At 36.9% G+C, this 18,370-nt stretch overlaps 1 protein-coding gene across 6 annotated transcripts in view; it reads right to left on the bottom strand.

Annotated features, from left to right (window-relative positions):
* Nucleotides 1-18,370, bottom strand: part of NR3C1 (nuclear receptor subfamily 3 group C member 1) — a 125,424-nt gene that overhangs the window by 17,227 nt on the left and 89,827 nt on the right. For 5 of the 6 annotated variants that reach the window (XM_082620918.1, XM_082620916.1, XM_082620917.1 and 2 more), the window contains exons 3-6: nucleotides 16,262-16,428; nucleotides 9,942-10,058; nucleotides 3,056-3,334; nucleotides 2,419-2,563 (exon numbers count right to left, since the gene is read on the bottom strand). In XM_082620918.1, coding sequence (XP_082477044.1) covers nucleotides 2,419-2,563; nucleotides 3,056-3,334; nucleotides 9,942-10,058; nucleotides 16,262-16,428 — 708 coding nt within the window. The remainder of the gene's footprint in view (nucleotides 1-2,418; nucleotides 2,564-3,055; nucleotides 3,335-9,941; nucleotides 10,059-16,261; nucleotides 16,429-18,370) is intronic. The other variant, XM_082620921.1, reaches the window with a different exon arrangement.

The raw sequence follows: 18,370 nt of genomic DNA, 5'->3' as shown, positions 1-18,370 counted from the left end.
TTCTTGGAATACAAAGAGTCTGATTATAGTACATATTTCACATGCCTCTTGTCATGTTTCTTCTCACTATGAAGACTGATCTTCTCCTTCAGGTCTCACTCAGCTCAAATGAATGACACCTCCTCCAACAAGCTATTAGCCACCCTATCTGAAAAAGACCTCTCTCTAGTAAAAACTCCATCACAGTCTGAGATTATTTTATTTATTTGATGGTTATCTGTGTCTCCTCAACTAGAGTGTAAGCAATAAAGGTCAGGAACTTTGTTTTTCTTGTTCTCTGCTGTAGTTCTTTGCTAATACTGTACCAGGTACAAATTAAGAGTGTGGTAAGTATTTGATGTTACCCTGTAATCCACTTTCCATCATGTTTTCCTCTGTTTGAACCCCCCCTCCCCCACGCACTGGCTTCTTCATGCTCCAAGAATAAAATCTAAACTCTATTTCATGGCCTACAAGATGCTGCTTGACTTGGTCCCTGTCCACTTCTCTAAACTCATAGAACATCCTCAGTGACTTTCTCTCAGTTCCTTACACATGCCAAGGTTGTTTCCAGCCTTTGTACTCATCTTTTCTGCCTGAGCTGCCCTACCTTTCCTATAAACTTGTTCTTTTGTACTATTTAGCACTCAGCTATTTAGAGAGGCCTTCTATGGTCCCCAAATCTAAAGTAGCCTATACCCCTCTCCCTTCCCCTCCCCCCCACACTATTCTATCATGGCTCTCTGAAATAATTTTGGTCATTTATTTGATTTTCCTCATCAGTATGTTAGCAGGGGCCTCATCTACTATAGCTCAAGCTCTTAAATAGTGTCTGGCACTTGGTAAGTACTCAAATATGATTAAATGAATACTATGCTGGAAAATAAGTATTACCAATAGAGCAACAACACCATGTTTAACTCAATAATTCAGCCTCTTTTAAAATATTTAGAGCTAGCATCATTCAGTCTCTACTAAAATAGATACAATAATTTGAGCTTATTACATAAGGCAAGCCCCCTCCCACTTCACACTCAGTTCAGCTCTAATAGATGCTCTTCTATAACTTCCACCTGTTATTTTTGTGCCTGGCATACCCAACAGATAAAACAATATGTTTGCTTTATCTTCACAGGATATCTTTTTAGGCTGTCCTCATTGTTCTCAAGTGTCCTTTTCTCCTTCCTCCATTCATCCTCTGTTCATCAGTTGATGTTAATTTCCAAACTCCTTGCCACTCTGGACATATTTACAATTATCAGTCACTGTTACTTTTAATATGGCATCCTAAACACAAACTACTAATGATGGGTTAACTCACATAGAGTCAATGAGTCTAATAATGTGGTTTAAGATTTCATTAATTTTTTTGGAATCCTTAGTCAGTAGCACCCAGAGCTCACAATTTTAAAATCTCTATCTTTTTTCACATGGACACAAATCTCCTTCAGTTTTCACTGTGCCCAGACCAATGGGTATGTATATGTGAGTGTGTGACTCTCCTGTTTGCATTCTAATAAAGGAAATAAGCTGTGAGTACGAAAAAGTAGTAATAAAAAGGTAGAAAGTGATAAGAGCTAGGGATGTACAGCAGAGAGGTTTTACATGGTGGTATGAACATTATGAGCTAGGGGTATGTTTGAAGAATAGATCGCTCTGAGTGGGAACAAAGAGTATGTGAAGGAGAACAATGAGAGATAAAATGAGGCTGGATTCTGGAAAGCCAGAAACCATGCTGAGTATGCACTGAGTGCTTACTGAAGACACCTGTGTGTTGGGTGATACATTATATGATCAAACTGCGTTAGGAAGAAAAACTTAGAGGATAATGATGGAGGATAAATTGGAGGTGGAAAACTAGTTAGAAAACAGCTGCAATGGGTAAGGGGGAATGGATATCTGAAGTATGTCACAGGCCTAGAGGACTAGAGAACAGCTGATTTATCAAATCTTAAAGTGTGGCTGGTTCCCTCCCGAATTTAAAAATAAAATCTTGTTCCCATGTTCTTTCCAAGTCACAGACATTGATTGAGTGAGCCTTGCCATGCAAAGAGATACCTCTTGTCTCTGGGTCCATACCTGTCATCCCCATCTGTAATTGTCCCTGCTGAAAGCAAGATCAGTATGAATTGCATCATGCAATGCAAACACTGCATCTGTTTCCTTTCTGAAATAGGGTTACATAATTAAAACAACGCCACAGTAAGATTCCTTTTTACTTGCTGTAGACTTTACTGACCCAAAGCGATGCTCACTATTTTAAAAAAATCCTTAAATTACAGTAATAATGCCACATGTAATTTGGTCTGCATTACACTTGGCCTGCCTTAAGCATTCATAAACTCTATTTCAAGTTTGCCCAGTTCCAAGATACCTGGTAGGATTGATTCAGTCCTGAAGGAATATGAATACAGGGAAAATGACTCACAAATGACTTACTCATTAATAATCAGATCAGGAGCAAAGCACAGCAAGTTTGAACTTGATTGTCTATATGATCTCCACCCCAGGGCGAATGACATGAGGAACATCCATGAATATTGCAGTAGGGTCATTTGGTCATCCAGATGTAAGTTCCTGAATCCTGAATTAAGAGGAATAAAGGTATGAGGAAGAATTCTAGTTGCCAAAGAGAAGATCATCTCTCTGGGAGCTGCCAAAGACAGTTTTGGAGGACTCTTAACAGATAGAGGAAATGAAGCACAAAGTGGGCACAGTTTTCCTTTGTCATCTGACATGTTAAGACCAAAGCCCTCAGTACTTTTTAATAGCATTCAATGTAAGAAAACTTAAGAGTTGCCAGTTTTTGTCACCTTTTGCCTATGGGAGTAAACATGGACTAAATAGTAAAATGCTATATACTAAATAGTAAAATAGAAAGCCAAGAGTCCTGTCCTGGGATGTTACTCATTCAGTGAATTTAAGTTAAAAAATTTCCCCTGATATTTATACCTCTTTCCCCCTTGATGGAGTGGGGATGGCAGGAGGCCATGGGACCAGGGCGATAGAAAGCCCAAATGTTTTATTTAAAAGAGTCTAAGACTTGTGCCTTAGCTGCATTATCTTTGCATCTTACCTGGTATTGCCTTCGCCCACTTCACCGCTGCGATCACCTGCCGCCCACCTAACATGTTGAGTGTAGTCATGATCCGCCAAGTTGTATCTGGAATGGAGCTGTCGTAGCCCGCATATATCACCTCCGGCTCAATGACCTCCAGCAGTGACACCAGGGTAGGGGTGAGCTGTGGTAATGTTGCAGGGACTATTGTTTTGTTAGCAGAATTTTCAGAAGTTTCTTGTGAGACTCCTGTAGTGGCCTGCTGAATTCCCTTTATCTTTTTCTTTGTTTTTCGAGCTGTGGGTATATTAAAAAAAAAACAAAAAAAACAGAAATCAGCTGTAATGGGAAAATCTGGGCAGCACAGTTAATTAAAGAGGTATTTTAATTTCTGCAACTATTTAATTTGAAAGAGGAGAAATCTTTTATTTAGCAATTATGATAAGAGAAAAACATATTTTTGCCTGAAAGCAAAGGATCAAGAGGAACCCTTTCATTTATCAATTTCCTCTACAGATAAGCCATTCTTCATTATAGTTATACTTTATATCAAATTGTCTTACAACACTATGTTAAAACAATATAAACAAATCACTCACCTAGATTCTTCCATAAAGTAATTTCTGTCTCAGTTTCACTCCAAAGTAAAAATTTTCACTAGTTATACAAGGCAAATTACTTTTATTATCAACTGAAAGAAAGAATCTCAGTTTGTAATCCCAGACTAGTAACTGTGGCTTACGGTTAATCTAATTATGGGTATATGTAATGAAGAGAGTGATACTGTTTATACGTTTGCACGAAGTCCCCTTCTTATCAAGATAGTAAGATTACATAGGAGATCACACACTAAAAATAGTATTAGTTCTAACAGCAGAAAAATCCACTTTTTACCTTTATATGATGGATACTATATGGGACTTAAAAACCTTTGTGGAAATGAAGAGAAAAACTTTAAATTTCTTTACATAAATTACCAGTGGGTAATTTCCTTTTTATAAGAGATTTATATTCATGACTCTATAAGCCTAAAGTATCCATTTTCATGTAATATATAAAGTAACTAAAACCATCTTTTATTTTTGGCTTAGTTTGGAACAGTATAATCAAATTACAGCATGGATTCTATAGATTTTTTAGTATTCATACTCTTGAAGTTACTTGTTCTAGTGACAAATAAAAATATTAGGCAAGAAAAGAATTTTAGTATTCCTAAAGAGAAAGTACTCAGAACTCCAAGGAAGGGCAAGGAATGTAATTTGCATGAAAGAAGAAATGTACCTGTCTCAGTTGTCAGGTATGCGAACCATTTTGCTAAGGGAAAAGTAAATGCTAATCACATTTTAAAATAATTATTAGATCCCCTGTCCCTAAAATGCCAAAGTACCTAGTTTGTGGAGGACAGATGTGGTGGCGAGAGCTATGTATCTCAATGTACAGTGTTAGAAAGGAAAAAAACCCTGTTGTTTACATTGAATAGAATGGTCCCATTTCTTATTGTGCTCTGTGCTGAGACATTTAAGAATTTTTAGTTAACATTTCAAAACAGAGAAACAGGATCACGATAGATCTGTTCTAATTTATTTTACCACGCTCTATTGAAGATACAGTATGCTGTAGTAGTAGAGACAGCATAAATATGAAACCAGCATGTTTGAATATAATCCGGGCTCTGCCACTGAGTAGTTGGGTATCTGTGCAAGTTATTCCCTGGGCCTTAGTTTCCTCTTCTATAAAATGAGGATAATATTAGTACCTACCTCATACCGTCTTGTTGATAATTAAGTCAGTTAAAATATATAAAACACGTAAAACAGTTCTTGGCGCATATTAAGCACTATATAAGAATGATCATTGCCACAACTGGTGGTAAAATACAGTTGTAGAATATTTTGAATTCACATAGTCCAAGTCTACAGAGGAGTGATGAAGTTTTAAAAAAGGAAGAGCTCCTACACGTAAGGAAACCCTTTAAACAACCAAAGGTTCTCACTGACACCCAGATCTCCAAATCGTGGAATGTACTTTGTTGACAAAGTAAACAAGAACATGCATATCCCCAGTCAATACACTGAAACAGTACGGTAAAAACTTCAATTAACCATAACTTTAAATTTGTCTAGAATATGTGTTCCTACACTCCACATTAGAACAAAGAAGAAAGGACAATGACAAACTGGAGGATTTTAAAGTCTTCTCACCATAAAAACTCCTATAAGAGAACATAGGCAAAACATTCTGATATAAATCATATCAGTGTTCTCTTAAGTCTGTCTCCCAAGGCAACAGAAATGAAAACCAAAATAAACAAATGAGACTTAATCAAACTTACAAGCTCTTGCACAGCAAAGGAAACCATAAAAAAAAAAAAAAAAAACAACGAAAAGACAATCTACAGACTGGGAGAAAATATTTGTAAATGATGTTACTGACAAGGGCTTAATTTCCAAAATATACAAACAGCTTATACAACTCAACAACAAGAAACAAACAACCCATTCGAAAAATAGGCAGAAGACCTAAATAGACATTTCTCCAAAGAAGTACAGATGGCCAATAGGCACATGAAAAGATGCTCAACATTGCTAATTATCAGAGAAATGCAAATTAAAACTACAATGAGGTACCACCTCGTGCCAGTCAGAATGGCCATCATTAAGAAGTCTGCAAATAACAAGTGCTGGAGAGGGTGTGGAGAAAAGGGAACCCTTCTGCACTGTTGGTGGGAATTTAAGTTGGTATAACCACTGTGGAAAACAGTATGGAGGTTCCTCAGAAAATTAAAAATAGAGTTACCATATGATCCAGCAATCCCACTCCTGGGCATATATCCACACAAAACTATAATTCAAAAAGATACATGCATCCCTATGTTCATAGCAGCACTGTTCACAATAACAACCTAAGTGTCCATCAACAGATGAATGGATAAAGAAGATGTGGTACATGTACACAGTGGAGTGCTACTCAGACATAAAAAACCCCCCAAATAATGCCATTTGCAGCAACATGGATGCAACTAGAGATTAGCATACTAAGTAAAGTAAGTCAGAAAGAGAAAGACAAATACCATATGATATCATTTATATGTGGAATCTGAAATAGGACACAAATGAACCTATCTACAGAACAGAAACAGACTCACGGACACAGAGAACAGACTGTTGGCTACCAAGGGAGAGTGTGGTGGGAGAGGGCTGGATTGGGAGTTTGGGATTAGCAGATGCGAACTGGTACATAAAGAATGGATAGATAACAAGGCCCTAATTTATAGCACAGGGAACTATATTCAGTATCCTGTGATAAAGTATGACAGAAAAGAATATGAAAAGAATGCATATATATGTATAACTGAGTCACTCTGCTGTACAGCAGTAATTACCACAACATTGTAATTCAACTATACTTCAATAAAAAATAAATTTAAAACGTAAAAAAATAAAGATCAAAGGAAAAAAATTAAAAAATCATCGTCTATACTCAATATATAATCAGTTTAATTTCTTACTGCTTATCTACAGTCCTAAGAGAGAACTGATGCTTGTGAATAAAGCTCAGAAAGGCCAATTGAGCCCAACTGTGTTGTGCTGAATATGTACTATTTTCACGTAACTGTGGCAAGGAATCGTTCATTGAATTAGTTAAGCAATCACTATTTTTAATCACAATTTAGTTAATAAGATTTTTCTCTAAGTGAAGTTCCTGACCCCTTGGGGCATACAGGAGATGAGCAGTCAATATATGATCTCTACAGAAGTGTTCATGAGTCTGTGATAGCTCCATTTCATTCTTAAGTAAAGAAATCTTACTTAGCTTAAAACTTAGCTTAAAAATTTAGTTACGAAATCTGATACCATAAGCCTCCTTGCCTATGAGTCCCACTTGACCCTTATGACAAAAATAAAACTAAAATTAGGAATGATTACAATACACCTTAAAATGGAAACACATTTAGGATCACCATTAAGAACCTTACTGTACTCAAAGGCCAGGCACTTTAAGCAGTGAAGAAGGTTGCCTTAAACTAAACCTTGAGAGTCACTCGGTGTGGAGCAGCAGTATCAAAGTACAGCACTTGCAGCACGACATCACATGTGGGGAGAGCACCGGGCTCTGGAGAGTGACTGCTTCTGCAAGGCTGCTCTGGGGCTATGGTGACCGCCTTGCTCAGGGGAAACACTCCGATGAACCAGAGAACACTGGTAAAGATTGTTTAAAAACACAGAACAACGCTGTAGTTCAGCCATGTAGTAGTAAGTATTATTGCCCACCAAATACTTCCGGGACACACACATACCTACTCCAAATAGAAGTTGTTATATAGACTGGAATAATTAAAAACGAAAGTGAGGCTTTCGCACTAAAACCACATATACACAAAAACTCTATTAGAGTTTTGAAAGCCTTTCTTTAAATTCTTCTACGAGTTACATGATCAACTGCATGGTATGTGCTACCTAATAGCTAATATATTATTAAATAACAAACTAGAACTGTGTAGTGTAAGTGGACATACGGTTAACCTTGGTCCTACCTGAAGGTGGTTTTAATATGAGGGTCCAAAATAACCTCTTTGAGTAGAAGAATGTATATCAAAGACTAGCATGTAGTAGCTCTTGACAAAGGCTAGTTTCCCCACTATTCTGATATTTTATATGACAACTTATAGAAGCATGCAGTGTGGTTGTTTTTTATTTCAGTGTTTTGAGAAATTGCAGCTTAGTTTAATTGTACGTTTAAATTTTACTCATTCAAAAAAGTTGACTTTTCAACGGAAGACCTGATTAGAAATGGCAGTGATGGTATATTTGATAATACAGAGAAAATGAGATGTCACTCGCTGCCTTGGTCTTCTGGTGAGGTAAAGGCAAAGGGCACTACAGCTGTTACTAAATTGTAAGAAGGAGGAGAAATGGGACAAACTTACTAACCTGGTCCACCAGAATCATTATTTTATAGGTGATATATCTTATTTCTTTTGAATAAAAAAATTCCCTTATACTTGGGATAGGGGAGGAATTGCTCAAAAGAACATTATATGCTTAAGCTCCAAAGATCAAAGTTAAGCTTGATGTGTATTTGGGAAAGCATCTAAAATGTTACTGGGTAAGCAACCACACTATATTAGTGATATGACAGAATTTTATTTGAGCTTGTCCTTTGAGTAAACTTATTTCTAAATATAAAATAGCTGAGATGAAAACATGGGTATTAAAGGAAAGTAGTAAAACTGGGGCTGGAGAAAAAAATGTATAAACCAAGCACTAAAACCTGACATGCGTTAATACATATTTATTTAAATGGTGAGAGAACATGAAACTAAAATATGCACAGAGATGTGATATGTAAGAAAGTTAGGAATAACTATCTGGGGTTTTTTTGTAACAAGAAGAAATTATCCTTGTGGTACTGAAAGTGAACTTCTACATGAATGTGTAATCAATCTTTGTAGCTTTTGTAACACCTACAAGAAGATGGGCATTTATCATTTTCTTTTTTTTTTTTTAAGTATTTTTGGGGTTTTGTTTTTTTGGTCGCACCATGCAGCATGCGGGATCTTAGTTCCCCAACCAGGGATTGAACCCATGCCCCCTGCATTAGGAGCGCAGAGAACCGCTGGATCGCCAGGGAAGTCCCAGTTATCATTTTCTTTAAAGCAATGTTTAACATGTTGACACTCTATAATAAAGTGTTTGGTGTGTCATGAAGGTCTGTAAACATGGTGAAGAAAAGACTAATTTAATCTGTCTTTTTTGCTATCGAAGTAATATGAAGGAACTGAGGAGATAATGTTGTGTGTCTGGTTTGCGGAATCAGACTACAGTCACATCCATAAATCTACTTTATATTTAAAAACATATACACACAGTGTGTACTAGATAGCATCAACAGTCTCTCTTCTGTCGAAAGAACCACATGGTTTCCATTCTCCCTCTAATATCACCATATTAGACAAGATTAGTCTTTCCAAAATACAAGTCTGATCATGTCTCTGCCCTTATTTTCCACCTACTCCTACTCAACTTCTCTAGATTTAAAATTCAATGTTGCTTCTTCTAGGAAGCTTTCCCTGCCTTTTAGGACAGAATTAGGTGACCTTCCTCTTGCTCCTGTAGCTCTCTATTCCTTCTGTAGTGTGCTGTACCATTTTGTCATTGACTGTGCAACCTAACTAGACAGTAAAGTACTTGAATACAGGCACTATTTTACTGATGTTGAATGCAGACACAGTTTTATGTCTAGTGCTTGCCTTGGTGAGTACTTGCTGAATCAAAGTGCACAGGGGTTATTAGATCACCACTACCACCTTCATGGAACTTGCAGTTTCAACTAAGGCAAAATTCCAAACTTTTTTCCAGAGGAAAGATTTTGAATAATGAGATCAGTTTTAATTATACAGCTTGTTATATAAACCAGGATATGAAACTTATAACTAGTTTCAGATTTCTTCTTTGCTTGAAAAACAAAACAAACAAAACCCATCCAATGCCTCCTTGAGGAGTTTTCCCCCCCTGCAGGTTTGTAACAAAAGATTTATATATATACATATGTGCCAAGTAAAAGGTAAATAACAGAATAATGGACATGTAACTATACCTGGTATAAAAACATTTCTAACCCTAGCAAATAGTTTTAAGGTTGAAAAAAGAAATACGAAAGATCAAAGTAATGTTTCTTCAAGTCTTATAAGTTTCATTATTACATAATTTTCTTTCTTAGCATTTAGTCTGGCTACGCCGAATTCAGTGTGTACAGTAAAAGTTGGTGAATAAACTTAAGCAGAATATGAAATACTCATTAAAAAATCCTTTTAATTATTACATCTGCTTATGTATATTTTAAAAAGTAAAACAATAAATTTTTATATGATGCAGAGACAGTTCATTTTAGATATTTACATTACCTTCCAGGTTCATTCCTGCTTGAAGACATTTTCTATAGCGGCATGCTGGGCAGTTTTTTCTTCGAATTTTATCAATGATGCAATCATTTCTTCCAGCACAAAGATAATTGTGCTGTCCTATATGGAAAATAAAGGCACTATTAAAATTTCACAGGCCTTAAAGGATATTTTTATGGAGAGGCTCTTTGCTGTTGTTGTTGTTTTGGGGGGAACATAGCCAAGGACCAAAGGCATTGATTAAGGAACATATAGTGTACTTTCTTACATTCATTACAAAGTTGAGAGGTCAACTTAAAATAAAAAGCCTTTCGTATTCTGTTTGACATAGTTCATTAAAAAAAACTTTACTGCAGTATACATACAGAAAAGCTCACAAATCCTAAGTGTACCACCTAACCTAATAAATTTTCATAAGCCAAACACTTCCATGTAATCAGCTCTCATATCAAGAAGCAGAACAGTTCCCCCACAAACCCTCTTGTCGCCCCCTTTCAGTCACTACTTACCAGGGGTAACCTCCTTCTTGATAAGCTGTTCTTTAAACTGTGCTTTAAAGAGTTGTTTCTTCTAACAATTACAGAAGATCTCTGTATTTTATTTATTCTATTTATAGAAGATCTCACTATTTTATTATGACTTCTAACTTAATGCTAAGGAGGACTAGAGAAAGAGGAAACTGGTTTAAAAATACTGTGAGAGTCGCAAAGGGAAAATGACTTTAATTCAGCATTGCACCACCGTATGCAAATAAAGTGTGCTCCCCTTCCAAATTTTTAAATAAAGTGATAGGTAAACACTTAAATTATGTTAAGGTTGCCAGCAATTAGTTAGGTGTATCACAGACTTGGCAAACTAAGCTACTGTATATAGGACTTAGGGAGATTTGTTCATTATTTCACATGCTTTGTGACTCCAAATACTAAGGATCGTTACTGTCTAAAATCTTCTGCCACCCAGTATTAAATGTGCTAAGAGGTAGAAATGCAGTTTTCACCTGTCAAAAATTGGTGGCGCAGTGGTTAAGAATCCACCTGCCAAAGCAGGGGACACAGGTTCGAGCCCTGGTCCGGGAAGATCCCACATGCTGTGGAGCAACTAAGCCTGCGGACCATAGCTACTGAGCCTGCGCGCCTAGAGCCTGTGCTCTGCAGCAAGAGAAGCCACCACGATGAGAAGCCCGTGCACCGCAACCCGCACACAGCAACGAAGACCCAATGCAGCCAAAAATTAATTAATTAAAAAAGGGTGGGGGGACAGACAGAAAGTCTTCCTACCCTCTCCCTCCCCTCAACTGTACCCTCTTTTGTTGAAGAAAACTATCTGAAGATTTGCTAGCCTGGCAAAAACTGAAAGGATCCTCCTACACAAGACCAGCATATCTAAATAGATACACTAGATAATTAAGAGTCTGTGTCTTTACACTAGAGGGGATGGTCTTCAGAAGACTACAGGACATTTGTCTTCTCAAAAATAAATCATATTCAAAGAAAAAAGAAAAAATCATAATCATCAATTCATTAGGTTGAATATACCTAGTCTAATTTCTGGGAAAAGATACCTTATGCATAGCATAATCTACTTGACTTGGATGAAAACAAACTATATTCATTTCTTCCTAACATGTTAAATCACAGTGCTTGTTGAGCATTAGTTTGGGGTAGATGGTTAACTGTATCAGGTTCAATTCTTTGGAAGAATTAGGCCACAGAATTGACTAATGGTCTACAATTCAGCTTTGTTCCAGAGTTGTTCTCCGATGCCAAATGTGTGTACGAGCTGTTTCAATTCCTTTCTGTATTGTGTAAGTTTGCTACTTCTTTACTTGGACATGAAATGAAGGCACTAGTGCAATAATTCTATCCTCTATACAGTTTAAGTAGGAACAACAGATGCCATCATAATTGAAGCAGTTATACTACAAAGAAGTTCTACCCCATAAGAATATCCCTGAATCACTGTCCTGTAGTTAATTGAAAAAATTACTCATTGCTAAACACAGAAAAAGTTTCAGTGTGTTATTTATATCTAACCAAAAGATGAGAATGTGCATGTTATGCTAATAATGATTTCTTTATCCCAGGCATGTCTTGAGCACAATTAAGAATGTGAGCTACACGATCAGGGGGCATTGTACCTTCATAAGTTCAAATCAGCTCTTTCTGGTTATTAGTATGAAGTTGGACAAGCCTTTGGGTGTCTTATCTATAAAAAGAGGAGTTTCGAATAGTGGTCACTGTTTACAAGGCATGGACATGTACCACCAATAGTCACTCCCTGTCAATCATTTTGATAAGACAATAAGACATCTTAGTTTGGAATTCCTGTGTCTTCTACCACTTGGTAAATTCCCTTTCTAAGTAAAAGAGAGAGTAGATGTCAGGAGAAGAGCCTTCGGGCCAGCTGGAATTTCTCAACATTGTTTTGTTTTCATTGTATTTATTTTTATGGTAAAAACCTATTTTTGGCAATTGATTCTAGTTCTATTGCTGGTAGGTGTGGTAGCCAGCCTCCAAGATGGCCCCCAGTGGTCTCTGTCTCCAGGTATTCACACTCTTAGATAGTCCCTTCCCAAACTATACCAGCACTGGTCTGTGTGACCAATAAAATACGGCACAAGTGACAAGTATGTCACATCTGAGATTAAGTTATAAAGATACTATGTTCCCATATTCATCACAGCCTCTCTTGTGGATCACTTGTTCTAGGGGAGGCCTGCTGCTATGTTGAGAGCAGAACTAGAGGAGGTGCACATATTGAGGAACTGAAGCTTCCTGCGAAAAGCAATGTTAATGGGCTGAGAAGTGGATCCTCTAGCCCCACTTAAGCCTTCAGATTACTGCAGCTTCCACCAACAGTCTGAATGTAACTTCATGAGAGTCCCAAGACTACCCAGCTAATAAGCTGCTCCCAAATTCCTGACTCTCAGAAGCTGCGTGATATAATAAACATCTCTTGTTTTAAGCTACTAATTTTGGGGGTAATTTGTTACACATCAATAGATAACTAATATAGTAGGGATAGTGAAGTTGTTTTAAAATGAAGTTATAAAGAAGAGTGATCCAAAAAAAATATTAGGTAGTAAATAGAACAGTGATGCTTGGACATGATCAAGATAATGAAAGTGGTATAGGAAATGGGCCACACAGCAAAGGGCATGTCCTAGGGTTTTCTGTAGTTTGTATACTCTATTGGAAGTATCCAAGTTTCAAATGTGAACTGTGACTGTCAGCTTGAGCATCTTTCTTTACTGCTCTCAAAAACAGTGTGGTATAGTGCAAAGTGCACTCGGCAAAGGGCCAGGAAGCCCTTGGTCTGATTTGCAGCTCTACCGCCTAGCTGTGTGATCTCAGTAATGTTTATGAACCTCTCTGAACCCCCTGTTTCTCCATCTGTAAAGTTGGAAAATTAGCACCTACCTTGCTGTGCTTCTGCAAGGGTTAAAGGCAGTTGTGTAGAAGGTTCTTAAAATAGTGCCTAGCACATTGTAAGCACTCAATAAACACTAGCTAGTAAATAATTCCCTTGTTATTGCTTTCATCTCAGTATTTAACTAGATTATAAATGGCCAGGAGATGTGATTTTTATCCTTTCAGGAAGTCAGTATAGCATTGAGATTAAGAGCCTGTGTGGAGACAGCTATGTTTGAATCCTAGCCCTGTCAAACTGTGTGAGCTTCAGTTTTCTAGTCTATCAAATATGGATCATAATAGCATCTAAGATCTCACAGAGCTGTTAATTAAGTGGTATGACATATAAAACATAGTGCTTAGTACATCTTAAATTAAGGGTAGCTGATATCCATCTCCATTATGACCCACCAACAAAGATTATATGCAATTTGTGCAAAGGGAACATAAGAAAAAGGGACTCAGCGAAAAAAAAGATCATTCAGCTAGTATACATCTAAAGAAATGGAGCTACCCAAATTCTTCTCTGTATGCAAAAAAGCAACTCCCAGAATAATGAATAAAAAAATTCAAAGTATCAATCCTCGATCTGGGTTGTATGGATAATAAATAAGTAAAACTTCTGCAAATTTCTTAAAAATATTTAAATGTTTGGGTATTTACAATACTTTGCCAGTTTGGTGGACAACCTATAATTTCTAGCAGGTGTTAAAAATGGAATGAATGTGGTATAATGAAAATCATACAAGCTTCATCTTTGTAACTGTTCAAGAAAGTGCTCCAAAATATGTACCTGGACTTAAAAACAGATTTCCATCATGTCTAGAAAGGAAAAGTAGAACGGCCATGAGTTAGGTTAGCAAGTGATTACAGAATTTTAGAGCTGGAAGTGACCCTGGAGAAAATTTAAGTCCAAATAAAGGATTTACTTAACACAGTTCACATTTTAACCTTTTCTTATTAATCATGTAATCTAGCTATCATATTTAACTTAAATACTTATATGATATACATTTTGAAATAGTATAGCTAATATTCAATGAAAGTTTACCTTAAAACAAGTATAAGAATTTAATTCTAAAGCAGAGATTAAGCCCAGAGAGCATATGGCCTGCAGTGATGTCTTTTTTTTTTTTTTTTTGCGGTATGCGGGCCTCTCACTGTTGTGGCCTCCCCCGTTGCGGAGCACAGGCTCCGGATGCGCAGGCCCAGCGGCCATGGCTCACGGGCCCAGCCGCTCCGCGGCATATGGGATCCTCCCAGACCGGGGCACGAACCCGTATCCCCTGCATCGGCAGGCGGACTCTCAACCACTGCGCCACCAGGGAGGCCCTGCAGTGATGTCTTATTTGTAGTATGTTTAGCTTATTTTTTTTAAAATTGCATTTGGATGCTTTTAGGTAGGGCATGCTTGCACTCTCTAACATAAATAACTGCCCTTTTTGCCCAGTTGTATTATATTTGGCCAGAATGACCCACACTCAGTCCCTGTAGGCATTGGAATTGGAATTTGTAGCCCTGTTTTAAGGAATGATTTTAGTTAAAATGAGGACAAATGAAAAAAAAATGTTTTTTAATTCCTGTATTTCTCTTAAGGCTCCACTGTCTCATTCTGAATTTCACTTTCAGAATTAAAATTTGTCAAATTATTTTGATATACAGGAATACTGTAATACTGTTATCACTGCATTTATATATACCATGGAAAGAACTAATCAGCGAAGAAAGTGCTGAATAAACAGCGAAGAAAGTGCTGAATAAAGTAAGGACAAGAAGAAGCTTCTGTCTGTGGTAAATAACATCTACTTTGTTAGAGACATTGCATTAATTAGGGGTGGGCTTTACTTAATGACTCTACTCAGTAGTTGGATGATACCAAACTGGTTAAAGCCTGCATCTCTGTGCTCTCTGCGGGATAACACAAGTAATTTTATAGTTTGTTGATATATTAAAAGCAATCCAAACAAAAGAAAATGACTCATCTAACTCTTAAGGACATGCAAACTCAACTGAAGCCAGATAATAATAATAATCTTTCTCATACTGTGAATGAATATGTTAACTTTTAAAAAATATAATTATCTAATCAGAGCTTTAGGTAATCCATTCAGGCCACACTGCCTTCCAAATGCTTTACAAATAACTAAATTACAAAACAGTTTTTTCTAAGAGGATTCACTGGTAATATTAAAAAATTTTAGTGTGACTTCCAATAATTCGCTTATGGAATCAATTTTTCCTTCTTTAAGGAGCTGACGTGCAGGCTGAATCTGTAACAAGGGTAAAATTTATATGAATATAATATTTGTCAAGTGAAATCACCTTCTCTAAAACACCTTCTTTCCTGACCTCCTCAGGCAGTTTGTCACTTGCTCCTCTGTATTATAATCTCTGTACCTTGTAACTGTTAACTCATCTTTCACTTCCAAGTACACTGTGACCTCCCAGAGAGCAGGGATCAGGTCTTACACCACATTTATATCACAAAGCACGGCCCTGGCTTATTGGAAAACAAAACAAAACACTTTTCCCCCTCACAGTTCTCATTATCACTAATTTTTGCCAGTTGGTGGCTTTAAAACCAGCTAATTCATGGGAATTAAAGCCCATAATACTAACACAGTGAGCACTAGTTACTGCTGAAACCTAACACCATCATTTCACATGATAGCACTTCCTTAGTTATCTTCTGTTCTCTGACCATACTCCCTCCCTTCAGTTTATAGTTTTCTATTTTATTCGTCTGTTTTTTAAAGTATTTCTTCCCCACTAGAGCACTTAGGAGCTACCCACCTCTCCCTGCTTTTACTGACTTCTAGCCTTAATGGGCTTTGCATATAATAGAAATTTCAGAATCCACTCTGAGAAATAGGAACCAAACAGAGGAATAATAAAACTCTTCAAAACACACACTACCTTCCACTGCTCTTTTGAAGAATACTTTACAGCTTCCACAAGTTAAGACCCCGTAATGACATCCCGAAGCTTCATCAGAGCACACTAGGCAGAGTTTGGGAGGTGGTCCCGCTGCTGCTGAGGAGCTGGATGGAGGAGAGCTTACATCTGGTCTCATTCCAGGGCTAAAAAAGGAAGAAAGCAGTGTGACGATTTAACTGTCATGATTGTCACAGAAGTATCAAAATACAGTTCTCTTACCTTCTCACTCCACAGTGAGCATGTTCACACTGAACTCTGGCCTCAAGTACTAGCAAGCATTAAAATATCCTACCTAGATATAGTCAAATAATATTTTATTCTTCTATACAAAATTAAGAGTGAGGTAATTTCTTTTTAAGTATTCCCTGGGAGTTCCCTGGCAGTCTGGTGGTTAGGATTTGGTACTTTCACTGCCGTAGTCCAGGTTCAATCCTTGGTCGGGGAACTGAAATCCCAGAAGCCATGTGGCGTGGCAAAAAAAAAAAAAAAAAGAAAAGTATCCCTTAAAAAGAATGGACTTAGATATTATAATTTTTAGTTGCTTGGGAGTTGTTTATAATCACCTTTACTAAAGTATCATTTACGTACAATAACATTAACCATTTATAAGTCTACAATTGATGAGTTTTGTTAAATGGATAATTGTGTAACTACCACCATGATCAAGAGATATAGTATATATCCATCAACCACCAAAGATTCCTTAGGACATCATTTCTTTCCCTCTAATTTTAAGATATTGTACAGGGATCTTTCTAATTTCATTCAAGTCTCATTACAATTCTACCCATTCCTCTGCTTGAGTTAATATTTCTTACAGTATACACATAATTTGCTCTATTGTGCTTCACTTTATTGCACTTAACAGATGCTGCAAAATTGTCAGATGGTTAGTATTTTTTAGCAACAAAGTATTTTTTTTTGAATTTTATTTTTTATACAGCACATTCTTATTAGTTATCTATTTCATCCACATTAGTGTATACATGTCAATCCCAATCTCCCAGTTCATCACACCACCCCCACCACCACTTTCCCCCCTTGGTGCCCATAGGTTTGTTCTCTACATCTGTGTCTCTGTTTCAGCCCTGCAAACCGGTTCATCTGTACCATTTTTCTAGGTTCCACACATATGCATTAATATATGATATTTTTCTCTTTCTGACTTACTTCACTCTGTATGACAGTCTCTAGATCCATCCACATCTCTACAAATGACCCAATTTTGTTCCTATTTATGGCTGAGTAATATTCCATTGTATATACGTACCACATCTTCTTTATCCATTCGTCTGTCAATGGGCATTTAGGTTGCTTCCATGACCTGGCTATTGTAAATGGTGCTGCAATGAACATTGGGGTGCATGTGTCTTTCTGAATTATGGTTTTCTCTGGGTATATGTCCAAAAAAGTATTTTAAAATTAAGGTATGTACATTGTTTTTCAGACACACTACACACTTAACAGACTATAGTATAGTGTAAACATAACTTTTACATGCACTGGAAAGTGACTTGCTTTATTGCAACATTTTCTTTCTTGCTGTGGTCTGGAACCAAACCAGCAGTATCTCTGAGGTATGACTGTATTAAAGTTTGGTCCAGCATCTCTCATTCCCAATGTCATCCTAGCTGAAATGACAGTTTTTTATGACTTAGAAGAGAATGATGCAGAAACATTACCTCCTATAACTTTCTAGTCTGGCTTGCAGCAAGTAAGACTTTTTTCCAGCACTGGGCTTTCAACAGTAAGGACTATGCTGCCCTCCCCACTCTGTGTACATATGCCCTGGAGAAAAAGATGGAAAATGGGAATCTGCTTCTCCTGCTAGGTCTTGTTTTCATTTTATAGATTTCTCACCACAAAAGATATTCTTTTTCTAACTTGTTGTTTTGAGAATTTTCAAACACTCAAAAGTTGAAAGTATTGTGCAATGGATATATAGCCTTTACTTATACTCACCAATTCTCAACATTTTGCCACGTTTGCTTATAAAGATATATTTTTATAACCCAACGAAACAGTGATCCCTTTAATGCTAGAGGAAAAATTAACTATAAAACTTTCATTATAGATGATACAGTG

The sequence above is a fragment of the Mesoplodon mirus genome, assembly GCF_964341445.2.
Source record: "Mesoplodon mirus genome assembly, chromosome: 5".
Taxonomy (NCBI): domain Eukaryota; kingdom Metazoa; phylum Chordata; class Mammalia; order Artiodactyla; family Ziphiidae; genus Mesoplodon; species Mesoplodon mirus.
This window is presented reverse-complemented; position numbering and strand designations above follow the sequence as displayed.